Source organism: Desmodus rotundus, chromosome 4 (assembly GCF_022682495.2).
Source record: "Desmodus rotundus isolate HL8 chromosome 4, HLdesRot8A.1, whole genome shotgun sequence".
In the NCBI taxonomy this organism is placed as follows: domain Eukaryota; kingdom Metazoa; phylum Chordata; class Mammalia; order Chiroptera; family Phyllostomidae; genus Desmodus; species Desmodus rotundus.
This window is the reverse complement of record NC_071390.1, coordinates 47,327,959-47,350,813: the sequence shown is the minus strand read 5'-3', so window position 1 is coordinate 47,350,813 and position 22,855 is coordinate 47,327,959. Positions and strand designations below refer to the sequence as shown.

The 22,855-nt window shown below is 38.3% G+C and overlaps 1 protein-coding gene across 4 annotated transcripts in view; it reads left to right on the top strand.

The window, feature by feature from the left end:
• The window catches only part of DNAJC12 (DnaJ heat shock protein family (Hsp40) member C12), a 44,686-nt gene that overhangs the window by 6,996 nt on the left and 14,835 nt on the right, over window positions 1-22,855 (top strand). For all 4 annotated transcript variants that reach the window (XM_045196128.2, XM_045196129.3, XM_024561343.4 and 1 more), the window contains 2 exons: window positions 6,858-6,936; window positions 18,222-18,361. In XM_045196128.2, coding sequence (XP_045052063.2) covers window positions 6,858-6,936; window positions 18,222-18,361 — 219 coding nt within the window. The remainder of the gene's footprint in view (window positions 1-6,857; window positions 6,937-18,221; window positions 18,362-22,855) is intronic.

The window sequence follows — 22,855 nt, the reverse complement described above, 5'->3', positions numbered from 1 at the left end:
GATATTTCTTTTTTTTTTTTTTTAAGTATTTTTTATTGATTATGCTATTACAGTTTTTCCAACTTTTCCCTTTTATTCCCCCTCCTCCCTGCCCCCCAACCTTCCAGCATTCCCTCCCCCTCTTAGTTCATGTCCATGGGTTGTACATATAAGTTCTTTGAGTCCTCTGTTTCCTATACCATTTTTTATCCCCCTCCGTCTATTTTATGCCTACTAATTATGCTTTTTCTTCCCTGTACCTTTTCCCCACTACTCCTCCCTTCCCCCTCCCAAATGTGATGTCCATTTCTCTGATTCTGTTCCTACTCTAGTTGTTTGCTTAGTTTTTGTTTTCATTGTTTTTCTTTTAGGTTCATTTGTTGATAGTTGTGAATTTGTTGTCATTTTACTGTTCATTGTTTTGATCTTCTTTTTCTTAGATAAGTCCCTTTAACATTTCATATAATAAGGGCTTCATGATGATGAACTTCTTTAACTTGATCTTATCTGGGAAGCACTTTATTTGCCCTTCCATTCTAAATGACAGCTTTGCTGGATAGAGTAATCTTGTATGTAGGTCCTTGCCTTTCATGAGTTCAAATACTTCTTTCCAGCCCCTTCTTGCCTGCAAGGTTTCTTTTGAGAAATCAGCTGATAGCCTTACAGGAACTCCTTTGTAGGTAACTGTCTCCTTTCCTCTTGGTTCTTTTAGGATTCTCTTTATCTTTAATCTGGGGTAACTTAATGATGATGGCCTTGGTGTGTTCTTCTTTGGGTCCAACTTCTTTGGGACTCTCTGGGCTTCCTGGAGTTCTTGGAAGTCTATTTCCGTAGTCAAATTGGGGAAGTTTTCCTTCATTATTTGTTCAAATAAATTTTCAATTTCTTGATGTTGTTCTTTCTGGCACCCCTATAATTTGGATATTGGAATGTTTCAGGTTGTCCCAGAGGTTTGTAAAACTCTCTTCACTTTTTTGAATTTTTGTTTCTTCATTCTGTTCCAGTTGGATGTTTATTTTTTCCTTTTTTCTAAATTGGTGCTTTGACTCCTGGTTTCCTTCCTGTCACTGTTGGTTTCCTGAATATTTTGCTTAATTTCACTTTGGGTATCCTTCATTTGATTTTTCATTTTGCGACCAAGCTCAATCAGTTCTGTGAGCATTTTGACTACCAGGGATTTAAGTTCTCCATGAGATAGGTTATCTCCTCATTGCTTAGTTCTCTTTCTGACGTTTTGCTATGTTCTTTCATTCGGGCCATATTTCTTTGTCTTGGCACAACCTGATAAGTTGTAAGGGGGCGGGGCCTTGTAATGCAGATTCCAGCCAGCAGGGTTGGCAGTGTTGTGGATGCAACGAACAAATTCACACAGACTACAGAAGTCCTGTGGAGAAAAAGGGACGGCACGGCCACTCTCTGAGGGAGAGAGCACCTTGACCTTTGCCTGGACAGGCTTTTATTGCTTTCTAATAGCATACATCAAAGAAGGTTCTCATTCATTATGCTCAGATTTGCTTTAGGTGATTACTTTTTACAGACAACAAAGGAAAGGATGTTACTGATCACTTCTTATAGATTAACATGGGGAAAATGTTGCAAATGCAAGGGAACTATAAGAGTGTTTGGTCTGGTTACACTCCATCCTTGGGAGAATTAGCACAGACTTCAGGAAGTTACTTTAAAGATACGCAGTAAGCATTTGCTGCTTCAACTCAGGGTGAGGGAGTTTTAGCAAGAGCAAGCCTCAAGCAGCCTAGGTATAACACAGGCCTGGTTTCCCACAGGAGAGCCGATCTGTGGGTTTGGCTTTCTGTGTGCCGACTTGTGCATGTCGGTTTTCCTATAGGGCTGGGCTACATTTGCCATTCCATTTGGGTAGGTTCCCTATAGCCTTAGGTATTCACCCCGGCAGAGCAACCATCTTTGTTGTGCTGCGGAGCTGCCTGTGGGGGAGGGGCCAAGGAGGGAACAGTGCAGCTCACCTGCTCTCCCTAGTGCGCTTTCCAATGGACTCTCATGTGAGACTGTGAGTTTCTCCCACTGTGGCAACCGCCGTAGTCCACAGTCAACTCTGAGTCTCAGTTTCGCCTGCAGCCAGCCCCTTCCAAGCAGTCCGCCTCGCCACGGTTTTTCTGAGTTGGGGTGTGCGGTCTGCCGCCTTACTGGTCTGGTTGTTCTGGTTGATTTTTTCTTTAATTCCTTGGTTGTCGGAGTTCCACGCAGTTTGATTTTCTGGCACTTCCTGGTTGTTAATTGATTTTAGATTGGTTGTTATCCTCCTTTTGATTGCGTGCGGAAGCGAAGGGTTTCTACTTACGCCTCCATCTTGGCCAGAACTGCTGATTCTGATATTTCTTAATGACCTTGATCACTTGGTTAAGGTGATGTCCGTCGGGTTTCTTCTGCCAGGTTTTTCCACTGCAGGGTTACTATTTTCCCTTTTGTAATTAACAAATATATTGGTGAAGATTCTTTGAGACTATAGTGTTTCTCCTCAAACTTTCACCTATTGATTTTAGCATCCTTTGGCAAATCTTGCTTGTAGCAGTTAGCGCTAATGTGTTTGGTTAATGGTGACTTTCTATTTTCCTCATTCATTTTACATTTATTGTTTGGAATTCTCCTAAAAAAAAAAGCCATCCCTTCTCTCATCTTTATTTATTTATTTAACTATTTTTGTCATTGTAGATCATTAGTTATTGTATTTTATGGGTTATAACTCAGTACTATCATTATATATTTTGTGGCTCAACTTGTTTTTTTAGCTTATGCTTTAATTAATTATCATTTGATTACAATGATGTAGGATGATCTCATGGAATTTATTTCAGGGATATGTCTAATATCTGGAGTTTTGTGTAGAAAATGCAGTTTCAAACTAATTGAATTGAAATGATTACTGATTAACCCATTTATTAAAATGAGTTTTCTCTTTTCTGTAGTATATTCTGTAGCATATAAATTTCCATCACTAGAATCAGTTCATTTTTTTTTTTAGTGAATAGATCACAATTTTTGGAAAGCTCCTATTACACTACAGTCATGTTATTTGAAGAACATCTGCCAGTCTGTAATCAAGTATATATTCAACACTTGACATCAGGCCAGTACTAGAAGCAATGGGGGGGTGGGGTGCAAAACAAAACAAAACAAAACAAAACAACAAGGTAAGCCATGGTATGAATATATAAGGAACTTAACATCCAGGTGAGGAGCCAAAGCTAATACATGGGAAACAATTTCGGAGCATACAAGTACTGTATTATGTGGTACTGTCTGTAAGTGCAACAGGAATTAGAGAATATCTGAAAAGACTTGAGAGAAGAGATGGGTCATGAAATGATTTTACGAGGTCAAAATTTAGATGCATGGAGGGAGAGACAGAGGGCATTTGTGTGGCTAGGGAAAGCTAGACAAGATCTGCCCAAGGGGAAATCGGATTAGTCCCTGTTGCGTACGAGAGTATTTCCTGGCGCAGATCAAAACAGTGTGCTAATAGGATATGGAGAATATAAGTTTTAAAACTTAATTTCTAAGATTAATGTATATTTGGTAAAGAAATATAGAGTATGAAGAGAGCTCAAAGGAAAATGTTAACCTAGATGCTTAATATTTGGGTCTATGATGTAGGCATGCCAATTATGTGTGCATATACATGTGCTAGGTCCATGTATTGTGTAAATAAGTACATGCATACATGTATATATATTTATATGTGACTATTTACATGTGTATGAAATTAGACTGCCTGAACTCAAATCCTGGCCACTTACTAGCTGTATGGCCTTGGGAAAATTATTTAACTTTTCTATGTCTGGTTTCCTAATTTGCAAAATGGGAATAATAATAGTACCACCTCAGAGAGTTGTGTGGGAATTAAAAAAGATGCTGTATGTAAAATGTTTAGAGCAATGCTTGGCACATATTAAGTCTCAATAAATATTAGCTATTATTATTATCATTATTATACATTACATCATTTCTTTTGAGGTAAAATATGGATTTATACTGGAAAAATGCTTGTAGCTTTTCTTTTCTTATAGAAATACAATATATAAATTATCTCAGATTTTTAAAAGTTTTCTACTATAAGAAGATTTTTTACAAGATTTTATTTATTCATATTTAGGGAGAGGGGAAGAGGGAGAAAGGAGGAGAAACATCAATGTGAGAGAGAAACATCAATAGGTTGCCTTTTATAAGTGCCCCTGAATCCACAACCCAGGCATGTGCCCTGGCTGGGAATTGAACCAGTGACCTTTTGCTTTGTGAGATGATGCCCAATCAACTGAGCCACACTGGTCAGGGCAACAAAATGATTTTTTTAATGACTGCAACATTTTCCAGCTTATGGCTATATTACAGTTACCTTTAACAAATATCTTATTATGGACACATAAGTTTTTATTTACAATGTATAGCATGAACTTTCTTATAACTAAATTCTTTTCCCACCTCTGATAATCTCCTTAGACCAATTCCTTGAACTGGAATTGTTGGATCAAAGAATATGAAAGAAATATATATCCCAACTGCTTTTCAAGGCATTTGCACCAGGGGAGCACGAAAATGATCAGTTCTTTGTACCTTCAATATACTGGTCATTATCATTCCTTTGATGTTTTGATTTGAGTACAAGTAAAATGGAACATTTTTGCATGTTTGCTGGCCAGCAGGATAGGCAGACCACTGAACATGGGATCAGAAAGTCAGGATTCAGTGGACCTTGAAATGGAGGGCCTCCACCTGCCCATGGCTTGCACTTGGCAGTGGTCACATGGGGTGGGGATGCCAAGAAATTAATATTAATAGAATGTGTCCAAGACAAACTAACCACTTTACTAGTTAGTTTAACCAGAACCAGCCAACATAAGAGATTTATGATGAACTTTGTGACTGTAAAACTATGAAAACTATGAAAGGCATATATGGACTATTCTTAACTTTTAAAATATGAAATTGGCAAAGTATAGAAGATATAAAGAAGAAACTAACAATTGTGCATATCAGCACTACTGAAAATTAACCATTTTGACACATTTACTTCCAAGGGCTAATACTAAAATGTTTCCTAGTGGGATGGTAATCAAAAAATAAAACAGTAAAAATAAAACCCAAAATTTCTATCTTTGATAGATAGGTATGATTTTATCCGTGTATATTATTAAAATCCCCCAAGATATGTAAATATTTAATATTTTAAATTTGAAAAACAAGTTATTCTCAATTTTCGTTGTTATATAAACAGATTATGGTGTCTGATGGTTGAAGGGAACACCCAGGAAGAAGAAACAATTGACTACAGTTCTTAACAGAAAGTCTGTTTCTTCCCATTATTCCAGGAAGTCCTCAGTAAAAGCTTAACAAGGAAAAGAGTAAAGTTATTAGTCTAGGCTGTATATATTTGCATGTCTGATTAGAAAAGTGAAGAAATTTTTTATAGGAACTGATTAAGAATGACATGGAGCTGATAAACATATGTTTTCCCTCCCATGAATCTTACGGCAATATTGAGCTGAGCTGCTCAAGAACTCAATTCTCAGACAAGAGGTAACTTGCTTTTATTAATTAGGTCCCTGAGCCTGAGGAATTCAGCCATATAAAACAGGGGGAAAGATGTTTGGATTTGAAGTCCAACTGCTTACTTAACAAAAAACTTAGCTTTTTAAGTAACTAGATAAATGACTTCAGACAAGTTACTTAACCACTGACATTTAATAATTAGCTGCTATTTTTGAGTTTCTACTATAATCAGACTTTGTGTTAAGTGCCCTACTTATACTATTTGTCTAATGTAAATATGAGAAAACCTAGGCAATTAGAAGTTGTATAACTTGCCTAAAATCTCAGGACAGAACTGGGATTTAAAACGAAGCAATCAGATCCCAGAACCACATAACCACTGTTGTCTTCTGATGTTGTCATTGCACTTATGATTAATAAAGCCAAGTTTGATTATTACTGATAATAAGGATTAGATGGGTGAGTGAAATCAAATCAAAGCATAGATAGCCCTCAAATAGAATTCTTCAGTTAGGGCTGAAGATTCTGTTTTCCCAGTCATAATCTCTAACCAAGCTGTTATTTGGTAGTGGAATGATCAGGTTTGAATTATGTCCTTTAAAAAATTGTGAAATTCTTAATGAAACTGAAAAAGGCCAAAAGGCAGGAGGAAGAAACTTTATAATTGATAATATATAAACTGGACAGTCATCCCTGAATAATGAATGGTGCCTAAGCATGTTTTTTTAAAGACTTTATGGATTTATTTATTTTTACAGAGAGGGGAAGAAAGGGACAAAGAGAGGGAGAGAAACATCAATGTGTGAGAGAGAAACACCAGTCAGTTGCCTCTCCTACACACCACCGCCTTGGGGGACCAAACCTGCAACCCAGGCATGACAGGGAATCTACCTGGTGACCTTTAGCTTTGCAGGACAATGCCCAACAGACTGAGCCATACCAATCACGGCACAAGCATCTTTTGAAGAACTCAGGTGTATGAACACATCTTTTACACATTCTTAGGATGAACCTATCTGACATTTAAATACATTTTTAACATTTAAATGTCATTAAGTGACATTTTTGACATTTAAATACATTGACCTCATAGGTATCTTGGGTCATTACTTAAATACAGTGACACATTAAACTGTCATCACAGACGACTATTTGGATAGGGGGATTTTATTGGATACTTTCTGAATTTTGTTATTGAAGATATAATTTCTTAGAGTAAAAAGTCCAAATACAAATATAAAGATCAAAATGAACAGTTGGGTTAATCATGGCTGTTTGGGGAAGGACTGATGTCCAGCTTCTTCCTTCATGTCATTTAAGTTGGACTCTATTTTAAACATTGATTTTTGTTTTAGGTTGAACAAATTCTGGCAGAATTTAAGGTCAGAGCCCTGGAATGTCACCCTGACAAACATCCTGAGAACTCCAAAGCGGGTAGGTATTTCCTATTTGTTTCTCATGAAGATGAGCCATTTGAATAGTAACTTAACTTTATTTTCTCTGTTATTTTTAAATTATTTTTTCATTCAATGCCAAAGAATGTTTTTGCACTATTGGATGGGAGGTGGGAGGGAAAAGTGTAGGGTCTTTTCTCTAATAGTAGTCATTTAACACCCATTTTTCTTTCTGGTTTAATGTGCTGCTTCATGGTTTACGATTTGTCCACTTTATGCCTTATTTCACTAGCATTGGAGTACATAACTTAAGTATGTTTGTAACTAGATGGTTGTTTTGATTAGAACTTGCTGTGTTTTCTTCATTTTAGGGACCTGAATATGTCCACATATGATATATATCCATATGTATGATAATATATTCATACTTTTGTGTTTTCCTGTATGATAACTTGAATTTCATTAGCATAAATTTAGACATAAATTCCTATGTACATCTTAGCTTGAAAAAGTACTAACAAACTAATAATCCTTCCTTTAACTGTCTCCTTCCTGCTCCTCCTCTATCTCTCTCCTTCCCTTTAGAGCCAAATTTCCTGAAGAAGAGGTTCACAGTTGATATCTTTACTTAATACACCCAGTTTTCAATTTATCCCAGTCTGACTTCCTCCTCACCTTTCTTGGAAACTGTTCTTGTAACAGTCACCAAGGACTTCTTGGCTGACAAATCCAGTGGTTGATTTTTTGTCCTTACCTCCCTGACCTTGCATCAGAAGTTGGCACTGTTGATCACGCTCTCTTTCTTGAAACACTCCTTTCTCTTAGCTACCAGGATATGCACTCATGCTTTTCCTCCAGCCTCTTAAGCTGCTCTTTCTGTCTTCTTTGTGACTCCTTCTCTACTGCATTAAGGTTCCCTCCTAAACTCTCCTCTGGGCTTACTCTCCCTTTGTCTCTGGAGTCTAGTCTAAGTCAGTGGTTTCAATTATCAGCTCTTTGTTGGTGGTTCCCAAATCTATCTTAGTTCTTGCTCCTCATTTTCAGACTGTAGTTTCGACTGCTTCTTGGAAATCTCTATTTGGAGACATTTCAAAGTCACCCTGTCAAAAACTGGACTGACTCATTATTCTCCTCTCCACCCTCTCTAAAATCTTGTTCATTTTTTAATGTTTCCCATCTCAGTAAATGGAACCTCCATCTGTTTAGTTGGCCAAGCAAAATATTCACCTCCCTCCTCTCCACATGTGATTAATGCTGGTGATTTACCTTCCATATCTCTCTCCTCTTCCCCCCATCCTCACAACCGCTATAGTAGGTCACCTTCATTTCATGCCTGGATCCTTACAGCGGTCATTGAATTGCTTCCCACCGAAGACAGTGATCTTTCTTTTAAGTAAGGGGAAAAATAAACTATTTAATACGTATAAAGAATACCAAGACAAATGCCCATGTAATGTACCACTTAGCTTAAGACTTTACCATGCAGTTAAAATCTGTTGCGTATTCATACCCTGATTTTACTCTCAGGGTAGGTAATACTATCTTAAATTTGGTGATTATGTTTGCTATATGTGTATACTGTAGGTATATGTATAGTATGTGCATATGTACGATTTTTCCATAAGGAAACTATTATGATTGAGACCTATCTATAACTCTACATTGCACGAATGATAAAACAGAAACTCCTCTTCATTAAAAAATGTTTCCCTTCCTAGAACCTGACAAGCCAGAGAAGAAGCCCTGAGTAATGTCTGCAGGAGCGCCTGTGGTTGTTGGGGTGTAGGTGGGTGTGGGCATGGGTGTGTGTGTGAGTGTTAAAGAGCTGTATGTTGCTCATGTTCTGATTTTTGGGAATTTGCACATGGTTGGTCCATATAGTTACATATGTCATAGTAATGATTTCACTCCTGTGGTATTTTTATCAAATGTATGAATAAATACCTAAGTATTGGTACAAAAAGTTTCCCTTATCTTAAAGTTCTGTATGATTTTTTTCTAGAAATCATTGATCCCTTTGATTTGTATAAACAGATCATTTTCTAATATAGGAGGTCACTTTTTTTTGTTAAATACTTAACTACTACTTTTGCTAATTTGATTTTTCCCCCTTTTTATTAAGGCATACTTGTTTAAGGCAACGGGAACAAATTGCAAGTGTAAACTTGATGAATTTGCGTGTATGTCTAACCAGTTTAATCAGTGGTATAATGTGCTGCTTCAGGTGATGAAGACCATTTCCAGCACCCCGAGAAGTCCCTTTTCATGTCCTGTTCAAGTCAGCACCCTCTCGCATCTGTGGATCTCTGTTGTCATTGAGTAGTTTTGAATTTCATATATATTGAATCACACAATATATGCTGTATTTTTGTGTGTGTGGCTTCTTTTGCTTCACCTTGTGTCGGTGGTGTTCACCCATATTGCACATGTAGCTATAGTTTACTCTTTGTCATTGCTGGGCCTTTAGGTACAAAGCTATCATATTGGGCTCCCCCCGCCCCCCCCCCCCCCCCCACGTCTCCATTTTCATTTTCTCTCCACCACCATGCCTACAAGTCCATGTTTTAGCCACTCAGAAATACCTTGGTTCCATAAGGTGCTCTGTTTTCTACTCTTCCTTCAGACCTTAGTGCCTGCCTGCTGCTCCTTTGCCTGGAACCCTCCCCTCCACCCCCCAGAGGTGTGTACACCTCCCTGCTCTGCGAAGTCACTCTCCAGCCTCAAGTCTTAGCTTAGCCATCACTTCTTCTGGGAGGTCATGTGTGACTTGCAGAGCTCTTTATATATCAGGCAGCAAACTGTGATCAGGCCATCTCCTTGTTGCCCGTTTGCTTATCAGTCATACTGGAAGCTCAGTGGAGCAGACCTCCTGCGTATCTTGTTCAGCACCTACCCCAGAGAACATCTTTGCACTTTGTGCAAATAATTTCTTGAGCGAGTGAATGAATGAGTTCATGAACATTTCTTTAGGAGACATTAATTACTTCTCTGAGCTGGAGTTAATATTAAAATAGGTATCTAACTTGAAATATAAACATTTGGTAAACACTTAAAACCAACTACCAGCCCCCAGGTTATTCCTTAACTGGGTTTTCCCGCAATGAAGTGTAGCTTTGAGTCGTTTCTCTGTCCCTGGAAAACAATTTCTATTTGGGATACACGATGAATCACTGCAATCATTGCCATTTCTATTGCCATAGTCATGGGGGTTTCACATATGGGCGACCACAGAGTTTCTTATTTAGAGAAACACTGCGCTGTGTAAATATTGTTTAAAATGAAAAGGTTCACACACATCAGTGTCTTCCCTTGTCAATCTTGCAGTTGGTAGATGATTCAACCTTTTGGTAGAAATTGTTTTCAAATCTGTTTAAGCATCCATTTACTCAATTTGGATGAATATGACTCTGTGAAAATCTAAGTGATTCTTTACGTACTTGAAGGATTAGGATGTCTGATAAAAAATATTTTAAGATGTTAAAAAAATTCACCCAGATGCTGAATTTTAGCTTGGCAGAAATAGAGAATACACTGGAAAGATTTTGAAATGTATTTCATCAAAGTGAAGCAAGGCTAACCTGTTGAGCAACTGTAGATGGGAGAAATTAAACTTAAATACATACCTTTTTGGTCCACTAAATGTAGTCTCAACCATTGCCATTGAAATTACTGACTTGTTAGCACGATGGAGTAGTGGATATGAACACAGGCTTGTCTGTCTGGATTGCTCCTACCTCCCACTTCCCAGCTATTTGACCATGGGCAACATGTCTGCGCCTTCTCACAGGTAAATGGGTAGACTGATAGTATTACTGCATGGGCCTGCCACGAAGATTACGTGGGGTGTCCTGCATGCTGGGAGAGCTCGATGTGGCAATTATGATTCAGTTGACTTTTTTTTCTTGTTTTTATACAGCACTATAAGATAAAAATTTAACAAAATGGGATACTTTTCTTTTTTTATAAGTAACCATTAGAGCTTTCTTGTTTGCATTTAATTTTAAATCTAAGGCTTTTGGAAATCCGTTCTCTCCAGGTGTGGGTGTTGGAGGCAGGACAGGTTGTGCTACAGAAATTGTGTCACTGAGCTCCAAAGATCCTGGCCACCCTCCATGCCAGTCCTGTGTATGTGCGTGACAATAACTGTTTCAGGCCAATGCTTTAAAACGTGCTTCTTTTTGACCCTGAAAAAATGGGTCAAAATTTTTTTGAAATGGTGTTTTTGTTATTGATTTGAAGTCTTCAAAGACATATAGATATTTGAAGAAGGGCATCTTTGTCCCTTGCTGATGTCTTTGAATGTCTCATTGTTTTCCTACTTCAGAGATTCTTCATTGCTTCTTTCCCTCAGAATAAAAGTAACATATAGTAATAAATAATATTGAAAGTGAAAGCCTGCTGTGACGCGGATCCCGGCCTGCGGGATCATCTGTGTGTTGTGGCAGCAACGGACAAATTCACACAGACTACTGAGTCCTGTGGAGGAAAAGGGACGGCTGGGCCACTCTCTCAAGGGGAGAGCATGCTGACCCATTCCTTGACAGACTTTTATTGCTTTTCTGGGCACATTACCTTGAGGATGGTCCTCATTTAGCTTTAGGTGGTTACAGAAAATAAAGGAGAAGATGTTGCTAATTATATCAAAAAAGAAGGATATTTGCAAACGTAAAGGGAAAAGTGATTGAACTGGTACCCTCGACCTTGGAAGGTTTAGCATAGATTTTAGGAAGTTACTTTAAAGATATGCAGTAAACATTTGCTGCCTCAATTCAGGGTGAGGGAGTTTTAGCAAAAAGCAAGTCTCAAAGGGGCCTAGGTACAATGCAGGCCTGATTCTCCACGGGAGAACCTATCTGTGGGCGTGGGTCCTGTGTGCCAGACCCCGCTCCCCACTGGCTTTCCCGAGTGGGAGCTGGGTCCATGCTACACAGAATGGTTTCCTATACTGCTCTTACCTCTCTGTCAGAGAACTGCTATAACAGTTGGTACATTTTTTTTTCAGACTTCTTTCAAAGCATATTCTGACATCATATTATATTTCTCAAGTAATTATAAGTGTTCTGCATTTAAAATGTGGCCATAATAATACAAATTCTATTGTGAAATATGAACTTTCAAAGTAGACCTAGGAGTTAAGTCAGAATGTCTCTCAAAGGTTCCAGCGTCATTTGCTCATACAAGCTCACGAAATGAGATCTCTCTTCCTAGAACTGGTAAATATTTATCTTGTGTGACTCATTTGATTAGTTGATATATTAAAGGAGAAATATAAACCCAAACTCATTTTTATTAAATGTCGGGAAGAGGATGGAACAAGGAAAAGGCCACTTAACGGGAAAGATAAGGCTTCTTTTGCTTTTGCTTATCAATTGTTGTTGAGGGATTGACATCAGAATCAGCCCAAGCAGGCTTTTGTTCTGGATACTCTAGAAAACAGGCCAACAGTAATGTGCAAAGAGAAGGTGACTCACAAATAAATATGTAAATCTTTACAACCCCTACTCTAGTAGTAACTGGCATGTGCAACTGCGGTGATAATTTAATGAGCTTTTTATTCCTGTTGGAAAAAGTGACGTCTCATTTATACAGAGAGACATTTACACAGAGAGACATTTACATTGTCATCAGCAACAGGAAGGATTGCTCCCTGCAGCCAGCTGATATGACAAGATGCTTTTATTTTTTCTTTGTTTTCCTGTTGCTTTCAATGGCCCCATCTTTAGGCTCTCCCCTTTAACTCATTAATTGCTACTACCTCCAGTGGTGATATTAAATAGTGAATGGCCTGTTAGGTACCTGTGCTGTCCAACCCTGGAGCAGGGTCCTTGGGTGCTGTCTGTGGCAGGCTGCAGCTCTGGTTGCTAAGCGAACATGTGAAGTGGTGTGTTTGGGGGACTGGGGATCAGGAAGGTCAGCTCTTTACCAGTTGGGGCACAGAAGTATTTCAGTGTTTTCACAGTTGGTATGGTGGTATAGTTAGTATTCTCTACACTTTGCCCTACCACCTGTTTTAGAGGGTTCTGACTACTTTCCATGAGGTATTTTTAAGCACTATCAGGGTAATTTTAATTATTTTTTCAATGATACTATTAAAATGTTCCCAATTCACAAAATGTTATAAGGGTGTGTGTGATTTATTAGGTGCTTAGAGCTCAGGGAATAGCACTATGTGATTATTTTCATGTTCACACTCAAAGTGGAAGGCATTCACACATGTGTTTAGTGAACAGACATTTTTTGAGCTCCCGCTGTACTGTTCCCATGCAAGGGATGCAGCAGAGAACAAAGGAGATCAAGTGTCCTCATGGCGTGTGTATTCTGGTAGACAGATTGCAAACCAATAACTATATAATGTCAGGGGGTAAGTACTATAAAGCAAAGTAAAAAAAAAAAAAAAAAGCCCTGGCTGATGTGGTGTGGCTTAGCTGGTTGGAGCTGGTCAGGGCACATGCTTAGGTTTGGGTTCGGTCCCTGAGTCCCTGGTCAGGGCACGTGCGAGAGGCAACTGATTGATGTTTCTCTCTCACACAGATGTTTCCCTCTCTCTCTATCTCCCTTTCCCTCTCTCTAAAATCAATAAGCATGTCCTCCAGGGAGGGTAAAGAAAAAAGAAAAGTAAATAGAGCAAGGGAGACAAAGGAATGGGGCTGATGGGATGAGCAGCCATGTTATACAGCGTGGTCAGAGAAACTGCATCGACAAGAAAGCCTCTGAGCCAATATCTGAAGGAAGTCACACGTGAGTGCCTGGGGTAGAGTGTTCATGGTAGAAAGGACAGAAGACAGCAAGTGCCAGGGCCCTGCCTGAGGCTGAAGTGCTGTCAAGGAACAGCAGGGAAGCTACTGTGGCTACAGCAAAGGGAGATGGGGAAAAGCAGAAGGAAATGAGGTCAGAGAAGGAAGAGAGGAGCAGAGGGCAGGCAGAGCATGTCAGGCTTACTAGCCATAATAAGAATTTTTGGCTTCATTCTAAGAGAAATTAAAAGTTGTTGGAAGTCACTCTGGGCAGAGAAGTGATATTATGTGACTTATTTTTTAAAATATTACTCTAACTGCTTTGTAGAAAATAGACGGAGGAAAAGGCAGGGAGATCAACTGAGAAGCTACTATAATAATCCAGCTGAGGCAGATTGTGGCTTTGACCAAAGCAGTGGCAGTGGAGGTGGTGACAAGAGGTCAGATGTTGGTTTATTTTATTGTATTTTATTTTACTTATTTTTCTTTTCTTTTCTTTTTTTTTAGAGAGAGGGGAAGGGAGGGAGAAGGACAAGGACAGAAACATCAATGTGAGAGAGAAACATCAATCAGTTGCCTCTCGCATGTACCCTGACTGGAGGCTGAACTTGCAACCTAGGCTTGTGCCTTGACGGGGAATCAAAGCCGAGGCCTTTCTCTTTGTGGGATGTGGCCCAGCCAACTGAGCCACACCGGTCTGGACAGATCTTGGGTCTATTTTAAAGGTAGAGCCAACGAACTTTGCTAATGCATTTGAAATGATGTGTGAGAGAAAGAGAAGAGTCAAGGATGACTCCAAGTGTACAGAAAACTAATGAAATATTTCCTGACTCTCCCCATACACAACCAGTCTGGCCTCTGTATTTCTATTTATCACATTGTATTGAAATGACTTGTTTATATATCTGCTTCCTTACTAGGCTCTGGGTTTCTCAAGGGCGCAACCTGGATCTTATTGATGAATGATGAGGTTTTTATTACCCCGGAGGTGGAGGAGAAAGTGAGGATTAGAGGTAACATGCACTGCAGGAAAATCAGCAAGGCAGGAAGGCCGTCAAGTGCAGAGCAGCTGCTGGGGAGCCTGGCAGGCTTGGGTTTTATTCGTGGCTCCGTTACTTGAAGCTTTAGGACCTTGGGCAAGTTACATTAACCTCCTTTAGCCTTAGAGTCTATAAAATGGAATTAATAATAGTAATAATTATATCTACTTCATAAGATTGTTGTGGGAAAAAAAAGAAACCCTGTACTCATTAGCAATTAGTTCTCATTTTCGCCTGCCTAGCTTCTGGTAACCACACATCTATTTACTATCTCTATAGATTTGCATTTTCTGAGTATTTCATATAAATGGAATCATATAACATGTGGCCTCTTGTGACTGGATTCTTTCATGTAGCATAATGTCTTTAAGGCTTATCCATGCTGTAGCGAGTATCAGCACTTCATTTCTTTTTGTGACTGGATGATAATTCCATTGTGTGGCTATACCACATTTTGTTTACCCATTTTTCTGCTGTTGGACATTTGCGAGTTTTGAGTTGTTTTTGCTAGTATGAATAATGCTGCTATGAACATCAATATACGAGTTTTTATGTGGACATATTATTTCAATTTTACTGAGTTTATATAGTTGTCCCTTGGTGTACATAGGGATTGTTCCAGAGCCCCTGTGGATACCAAAAGTCTGTTGTGTAAAATGGTAGTATTTGCATATAACCTAATTATATTATGATCATAATACCTAATACAATGTAAATGCTATGTACATAGCTGTTTTACTATATTGTTCAGGGACCAAGGACAAGGAAAAAAGTGTGTACTTCTTCAGTACAGGTGCAACCATTGTAGGCTTAAACATAGTATATGTCAGCAACAATGTAGCATTTTTTCTGAAAAAAAAATTTTTAAGCAAGTAGTTTTTTAAAAAGATTTTATTTATTTTTAGAAAGAAGAGAAGCGGGGGAGAAAGAGAGAGAGAGTAACACTGATGTTCAAGAGAAACATTGATTGGTTGCCTCTTGCATGCCCGCAACTGGGGACGTGGCCCTGAATCCAGGCATGTGCCCTGGCCTGGAATCAACTGGCATTGGTTGGCAGGACAGAGCCCAACCCACTGAGGCACACCAGACAGAGCTTTTCTGAGTATTCCTGAGTCACGATTGGTTAAATCCATGGATGCTGAACCTGGGATACAGAGAGTTGACTGTACTTACAGTTGAAATTCTTGGGCCATATGTTAACTCTGTGTTTAACATTTTGAGGGACTGCTGAATGGTTTTTGAAAGTAGCTATACTGTTCTATAGTTTTCTGTAATTATGAGTCTTCCAGTTCCTCATTAACACTTTACATCCTCATTAACATTTGTATTTATCTTTTTATTTTAGCCTTTCTAGTGGGTGTGAAGTGGTGTCTCAGTGTGGTTCTGATTTGTATTTCCCCAGTGACTAAAGATTTTGAACATCTTCTTATGTGCTTATTGGCCACTCATATATCTTCTTTAGAGAAATGTTTATTCAAATCACTTGCCAATTTTAAAAGTAGGTTAGTGGTCTTCTCATTGAATTGTAAGAGTTCTTTATAAATTTTAGATACAAATCCCTTATCAGATTTATGATTTGTAAATATTTTCTCCCATTCCATAGCTTATCTTTTCACTTTATTAAAGTGTTTTGAAGGAAAAATCTTCAATTTTGATGAAGTACAATTTTCTGTTTTTTCTTTTGTTGCTTGTGCTTGCACCTACAGTGCCATATTTAAGGAGCCATTGCCTACCCCAAGGTCACAAAGATTTACTCTGATATTTGTTTCTCAGAGTTTTATAGTTTTAGCTTTTGCATTTGGATGTATGATCCATTTTGAGTTAATATTTGCATATGTTGTAAGGTAGGGATCCATTTTATTCTTTCATATGTGGATATAAGTTGTTCCTGTGCCATTTGTTGAAGACTATTTTTTTCTCAAGTGAATTATCTTGATACTCTCGTAGAAATCCAGTTGACTGTAAATGTGAGTGTTAACTTCTGGACTCTTAATATTTCATTTATTTATGTTTACCCTTGTGTTAGTGCCACACTTTTGTTGTTACTGGGGCTTTGTAGAAAGTTTTAAATTGGGAACTGTGAGTTCTTCCAACTTTGTTCTTGTCTTTCAAGATTGTTTTGATTATTCTGGGTCTCTTGTGTTTGCATATGGATTTTAGGATCAGCTTGTCAATTTCTGCAAAAAATGGCAGCTGATATATTGATAGACATTGTGTTGAATCTGTTGATCAGTTTGGGGACTATTACCATCTTTGCAATATTAGGTCTTCTGATCCACTTATTTAGGGTATCTTTCCACTTATTTAGCAATTTAATTTCTTTCAGCAGTGTTTATAGCTTTCAGTGTATAAGTCTTGTACTTTTCTTGTAAGATTTTTCTAAGTATTAAATTTTTTTTGATGCTACCATAAATGGAATTGTTTCCTTAATTTCATTTTCAGATTGCTCATTGCTAATGTATAGAAAAATTGATTTTCACATATTGATCTTATATCTTGCTCAATAGAAATTTTTTTTTAATTTATTTTTTTAATCTTCATTTGAGGACATGCTTATTGATTTTAGAGAGAGGAGAAGGGAGGGAGAGAGAGGGAGAAAAACATCATGTGAGAGAGAACCGATTGTTTGTCTCTCGTATGCAACCCAACAAGAGACCTCCAATTGGGGACGGATCCCACAACCTAGGCATGTGCCCTCGCTGGGAATCAAACCCACAATCTTTTGGTTCATGGGATGATGCTCCAACAAACTGAGTCACACCAACCAGGGCTCTATGAAAGTTTTAACTTCACTGAGGAGCAGAAGTGACATTGAAAGTATTTCCAACAGGGCTATGAAAGATTTCTATTGTATGCCCTCTCGTCAAATAGAGCAGTGACAAAGCTGCCAATTATCAACCATCTACCATGGTATTTCCTGTGCTTAACACCTCCCAATAACTTCCAATTGCTCTTACAACAAAAACCAGAGCAGAATCCTCAGCATGACCTCTAGTGTCCTGGATACTGGGTCCTTGTCGACTGTACAGCCCCATCCCTCATTGTTTATCTACTGGCCCTGTGTTTTCCAGCCACATTGGCATTCTCTCCTTCCGCTAAATTAAGATGCCTTAGGTATTTTTATTTATAACGTTCCTCTAGCCTGGTCACTACCCTCTCGGAAAACTACTACTAGAAAAGGTAGTTTTCTTCCTAGTAGACAAAATTATAATTTTTCCAATGTTTGTAAATCCTTTGTAAATGTCTATCCAACTAAATAGATCATGTCTATTGTTCACACCTGTGTCATCAGCACCTGGCACAGCAGCTGGCACATGACAGGAGCTCAGTGAAGGGAGTGGATAAACTGTGAGCCAGGCACTTTACACGCATAATCTCACTTGTCCTTGTGATACACTTTACAAATGAGGAAACTAAGTTTGAGGAGGTGAACTGGTTCAAGGTAACACAGCTGGTAAGTAGCAGAGACATATTCCAGTGAGATCAGTATGATTGTTTGGGAGTTTAACTCCTCCAAGAGAGAATTACTCATCTTTTGATTTGTTTTCCAGTGGAGACTTTTCAGAAACTGCAGAAGGCAAAAGAGATTTTGACTAATGAAGAGAGTCGAGCCCGCTATGACCACTGGCGAAGGAGCCAGATAGCGATGCCATTCCAGCAGTGGGAAGCTTTGAGTGACTCTGTGAAAACGGTAGGTTTCTCTCTGGGATGAAGTGAATCTATGAAGCTCAAGCTTCCCATGGGTTAGATTTATGTAGCAGCTTAAGGAGTCTATAGGGACTAGGAGGGAGAAGGTCAAGAAGGTGGTAGAATCCACAATTTAAACAATTGTAAACTTACTTTTCCCCTACCTTGTATGCCCCAAATAACTAGAGTGAACATTTTTAAAACAGTAACTTAACTTCACATACTGAAAAGTAGGAGTTTTTTCCTTTCACATTGTGTAGTCCCATAATTCCTTGTTGGCACTGACTAAATAAACATTGTTTTCCCACCTCTGCATAACCATATTTCCATTTTTCTGTGTGTGACACAGTATAACTACAACTGAATTAGTGACCCTTGTTATTCTAATGCTTTTTACAAAAGATTTTATTTATTTATTCTTATGGAGAGGGGAAGGGAGGAAGAAAGAGAAGGAGAGAAACATCAATGTGTAAGGAAAATGTTAATTGGTTGCCTGATCTGTTGCTTCCTGCATATACCCTGCGAGGGGACCCACTGGCAACCCAGGCATGTGCCCTGACTGGGAATAGAACCAGCAACCTTTTACTTTGTGGGAGGAGGTCCAGTCAACTGAGCCATACCAGTTTGGGCCTAATGCCTTTTATTTATAGTTGATTTTTCTTGATGATCCACTGAACTCTACTACTTAATTTTAACCACTAATATGGAGTTAATTGTGGATTACAAACAAAACCAACCCTCCTTGAAACTAGAAATCAACCTCAAGGAAAAAACTCAAAAATATTCAAATTTGTGGAGATTAAATAGCATGCTATTAAACAATGAATGGGTTAATAATGAGATCAAGGAAGAAATCAGAAAGTTTCTGGAAACAAATGAAAATGAACACACAACAGCCCCAAACCTATGGGATACAGCAAAGGCAGTCCTGAGAGGGAAGTTCATAGCAATACAGGCCTACCTAAAAAAGAGAAAGATTTCAAATCAACAGCCTAACCCTACATCTACAAGAACTGGAGGAACAACAATAAATAAAGCCCAGAGTGAGTAGAAGGAAGGAAATGATCAAGATCAGAGGAGAATTAAATGACATAGAGACCAAAAGAACAATTCAAAGGATCAATAAATCTAGGAGCTGGTTCTTTGAAAAGATAAACCAAATCAAAAAGCCTTTAAGCAGATTCATCAAGAAAAGGAGACAGAGGACCCAAATAAACACAATCAGAAATGAAAGAGGAGAGATTACAAATGACACCACAGAAATACAAAGGATTGTAAGAAATCACTATGAACAACTATATGCCAAGAAATTTGAAAACCTGGGTGAAATGGACAAATGTCTAGAAAAATACAATCTTCCAAAACTGAATAAAGAAGAAGCAGAAAACCTGAACAGACAGATAACAGCTGGTGAAATTGAAGCAGTAATCAAAAAACTCCTGGCACACAATGGCCTGGACCAGACGGTTTCATAGGAGAATTTTACAAAATACTTAAAGAAGAGCTAATCCCTGTCCTTCACAGACTATGCCAAAAAATCCAAGAAGAGGGAAGACTCCCAAAGTCTTTTTATGAGATCAGCATCATCCTAATCCCAAAGCCAGATAAAGACACACCAAAGAAAGAAAACTACAGGCCAATATCACTGATGGACATACATGCTAAAATCCTCAACAAAATACTGGCAAACCACATCCAGCAACACATCAAAAAGGTCATACACCATGATCAAGTGGGATTCATCTCAGGGATGCTAGGATGGTGCAATATTTGCAAATAAATAATCATAATACATCACATAAACAAAAGGAAAGACAAAAACTACATGATCATATCAATAGATACAGAAAAAGCTTTTTATAAGGTACAACATCCATTTATGATAAAAACATTCAGCAAAGTGGGAGTAGAGGGAGCATACCTCAACATAATAAGGACATATATGAAAGACCTACAGCCATCATCATACTCAATGGGCAAAAACTAAAAGCTTTCCCACTAAGATCAGGAAAAAGACAAGGATGTCTCCTTTTGTCACTTGTATTCAATATAGCATTGGTAGTACTAGCCACAGTGATCAGACAAGAAAAAGAAATAAAAGACATCCAAATTGGAAAGGAGGAAGTAAAACTGTCATTGTTTGCAGATGATATGATACTGTACATAGAAAATCCTATAGATTCCACCAAAAAACTACTCAACCTAGTAAGTGAATTTGGCAAAACAACAGGATACAAAGTCAATAATCCTGAAATTGAAGGCATTTTTGTTCATCAACAATGAAATATCAGAAATCAGGAAAAAAAAATACCATTTGTGATAGCAACAAGAAAAATAAAGTACCTATGAAAAAACCTAACCAAGGAGTGAAAGACCTGTACTCAGAAAGCTACACAACACTGAAGAAAGAAATTAAGGAAGACACAAACAATTAGAAGCATATGCCATGTTCATGGATTGGAAGAATCAACAACATCAAAATGTCCATATTATCCAAAGCAACTTATAGATTCAGTGCAATCCCTATTCAAGTACCAATGACATATTCCACAGATGTAGAACAAACATTTCACAAATTTATATGGGACCATAAATGACCCCAAATGGCTGCAGCAATTTTAAGAAATAACAGAGTAGGAAGGATCACAATACCTGCCATCAAACTATATTACAAGGTCATTGTAATCAAGACATTCTGGTACTGGCATAAGAACAGACACATAGATCAATGGAACAGAATAGAGAGCCCAGAAATAAACCCATGCCTCTGTGGTCAATTAATATTTGACAAAGGGGGCAGAAGCATAAAATGGAGTAAAAATAGCCTCTTCAACAAATGGTTTTGGGAGATCTGGACAGCTGCATGCAAAAAAATGAAACTCAACTATCAACTTATACACAAAAATAAACTTAAGATGGATAAAAGACTTAAATGTAAGACGTGACACCATAGTAGTCATAGAGGAGAACATAGACATGAAAATCTCAGTTATTCCATGCAGCAATATTTTCACTGATATGTCCCCTAGAGCAAGGGACATAAAGGAAAGAATAAACAAATGGACTTAATCAAAATAAAAAGCTTCTGTATGGCTAAGGAAAACATCAGCAAAATGAAAGGGAACCAACTGTATAGGAAAATATATTTGTAAATGATATGTCGGACAAGGGTTTGATCTAAAAAATATATAAAGAACTAACATGACTCTGCTCCAGGAAGACTAATAATCCAATAAAAAAATGGGCAAAGCACCTGAACAGACACTTTTCCAAGGAGGACATACAGAGGGCCCAGAGACATATGAAAGGATGCTCAGCATCACTAGACATCAGAGAGATGCAAATTAAAACCACAATGAGAGACCACTTCACACTGGTCAGAATGGCCATCATAAACAAATCAACAAACAGTAAGTGCTGGTGAGGTTGTGGAGAAAAGGGACCCCTAGTATACTGTTGGTAGGAATGCAGACTGATACAGCCACTGTGGAAAACAGTATGGAATTTCTTCAGAAAACTAAAAATGGAACTGCCTTCTGACCCGGCAGTTCCACTGCTGGGATTATACTCTAAAAATCCCTAAACACCAATCCAAAAGAACCTATGCACCCCAATGTTCATAGCAGCACAATTGACAATAGCCAAGTACTGGAAGCAACCTAAGTGCCCATCAGTAAATGAGTGGATCAAAAAAACACGGTACATTTACACAATGGAATACTACACAGTAGAAAGAAAGAAGGAACTCCTACCCTCATGACACATGGATGGAACTGGAGAGCATTATGCTAAGTGAAATAAGCCAGGGGGTAAGAGACAAATACCATATGATCTTACCTATAAGTGGAACCTAATCAACAAAACAAGCAAGCAAGCAAAATGTAACCAGAGACATTGATATAAAGAACAAACTGACAGTAACCAGAGGGGTGGGGAGTGGTGAAAACGGGAAAGAAGTGGGAGGATCAAGTCAAGGAACATGTATAAAGGACCCATGGACAAAGCCAAAGGGGGGTAGGATTGACGGTTTGAGGTGGGGATGGGTGGGGTGGGAGAAAAGGTGGTGGGAAAATGGAGACAACCGTACTTGAACAACAATAAAAAAAAGAAAAAGAAAAGAACCCTCTGAATTCCTGTTGTACTTTATATTACTGTTGTCTTTCCATTAAATGCTAATTTCTTTTCTCCCAGAACATCATTTTTGCTTTGAATTTAGCTCAACTATGAAGTGTTTAAGGTCTTACAATAATTACATTTTAGATCTTACTGACTACATCATTTGTCTTGTTGGCAAAATTGAAATAGAATCCAGGGCTAGCGTTTGGTTTTGGATTTATTCTCTGGTACAAAAATGATGAGACACATATCTTTCTGCTCTAAATCAGCAGTGATATTTTTCTTGAACAGGGTTCTTTGGGCCCAACATTTTTGCTTTTGACTTGCTTTTGTTTCTCTTCCTCAGTGGACTTGGAATCCCGTATGCCAAGTTTCATGCATT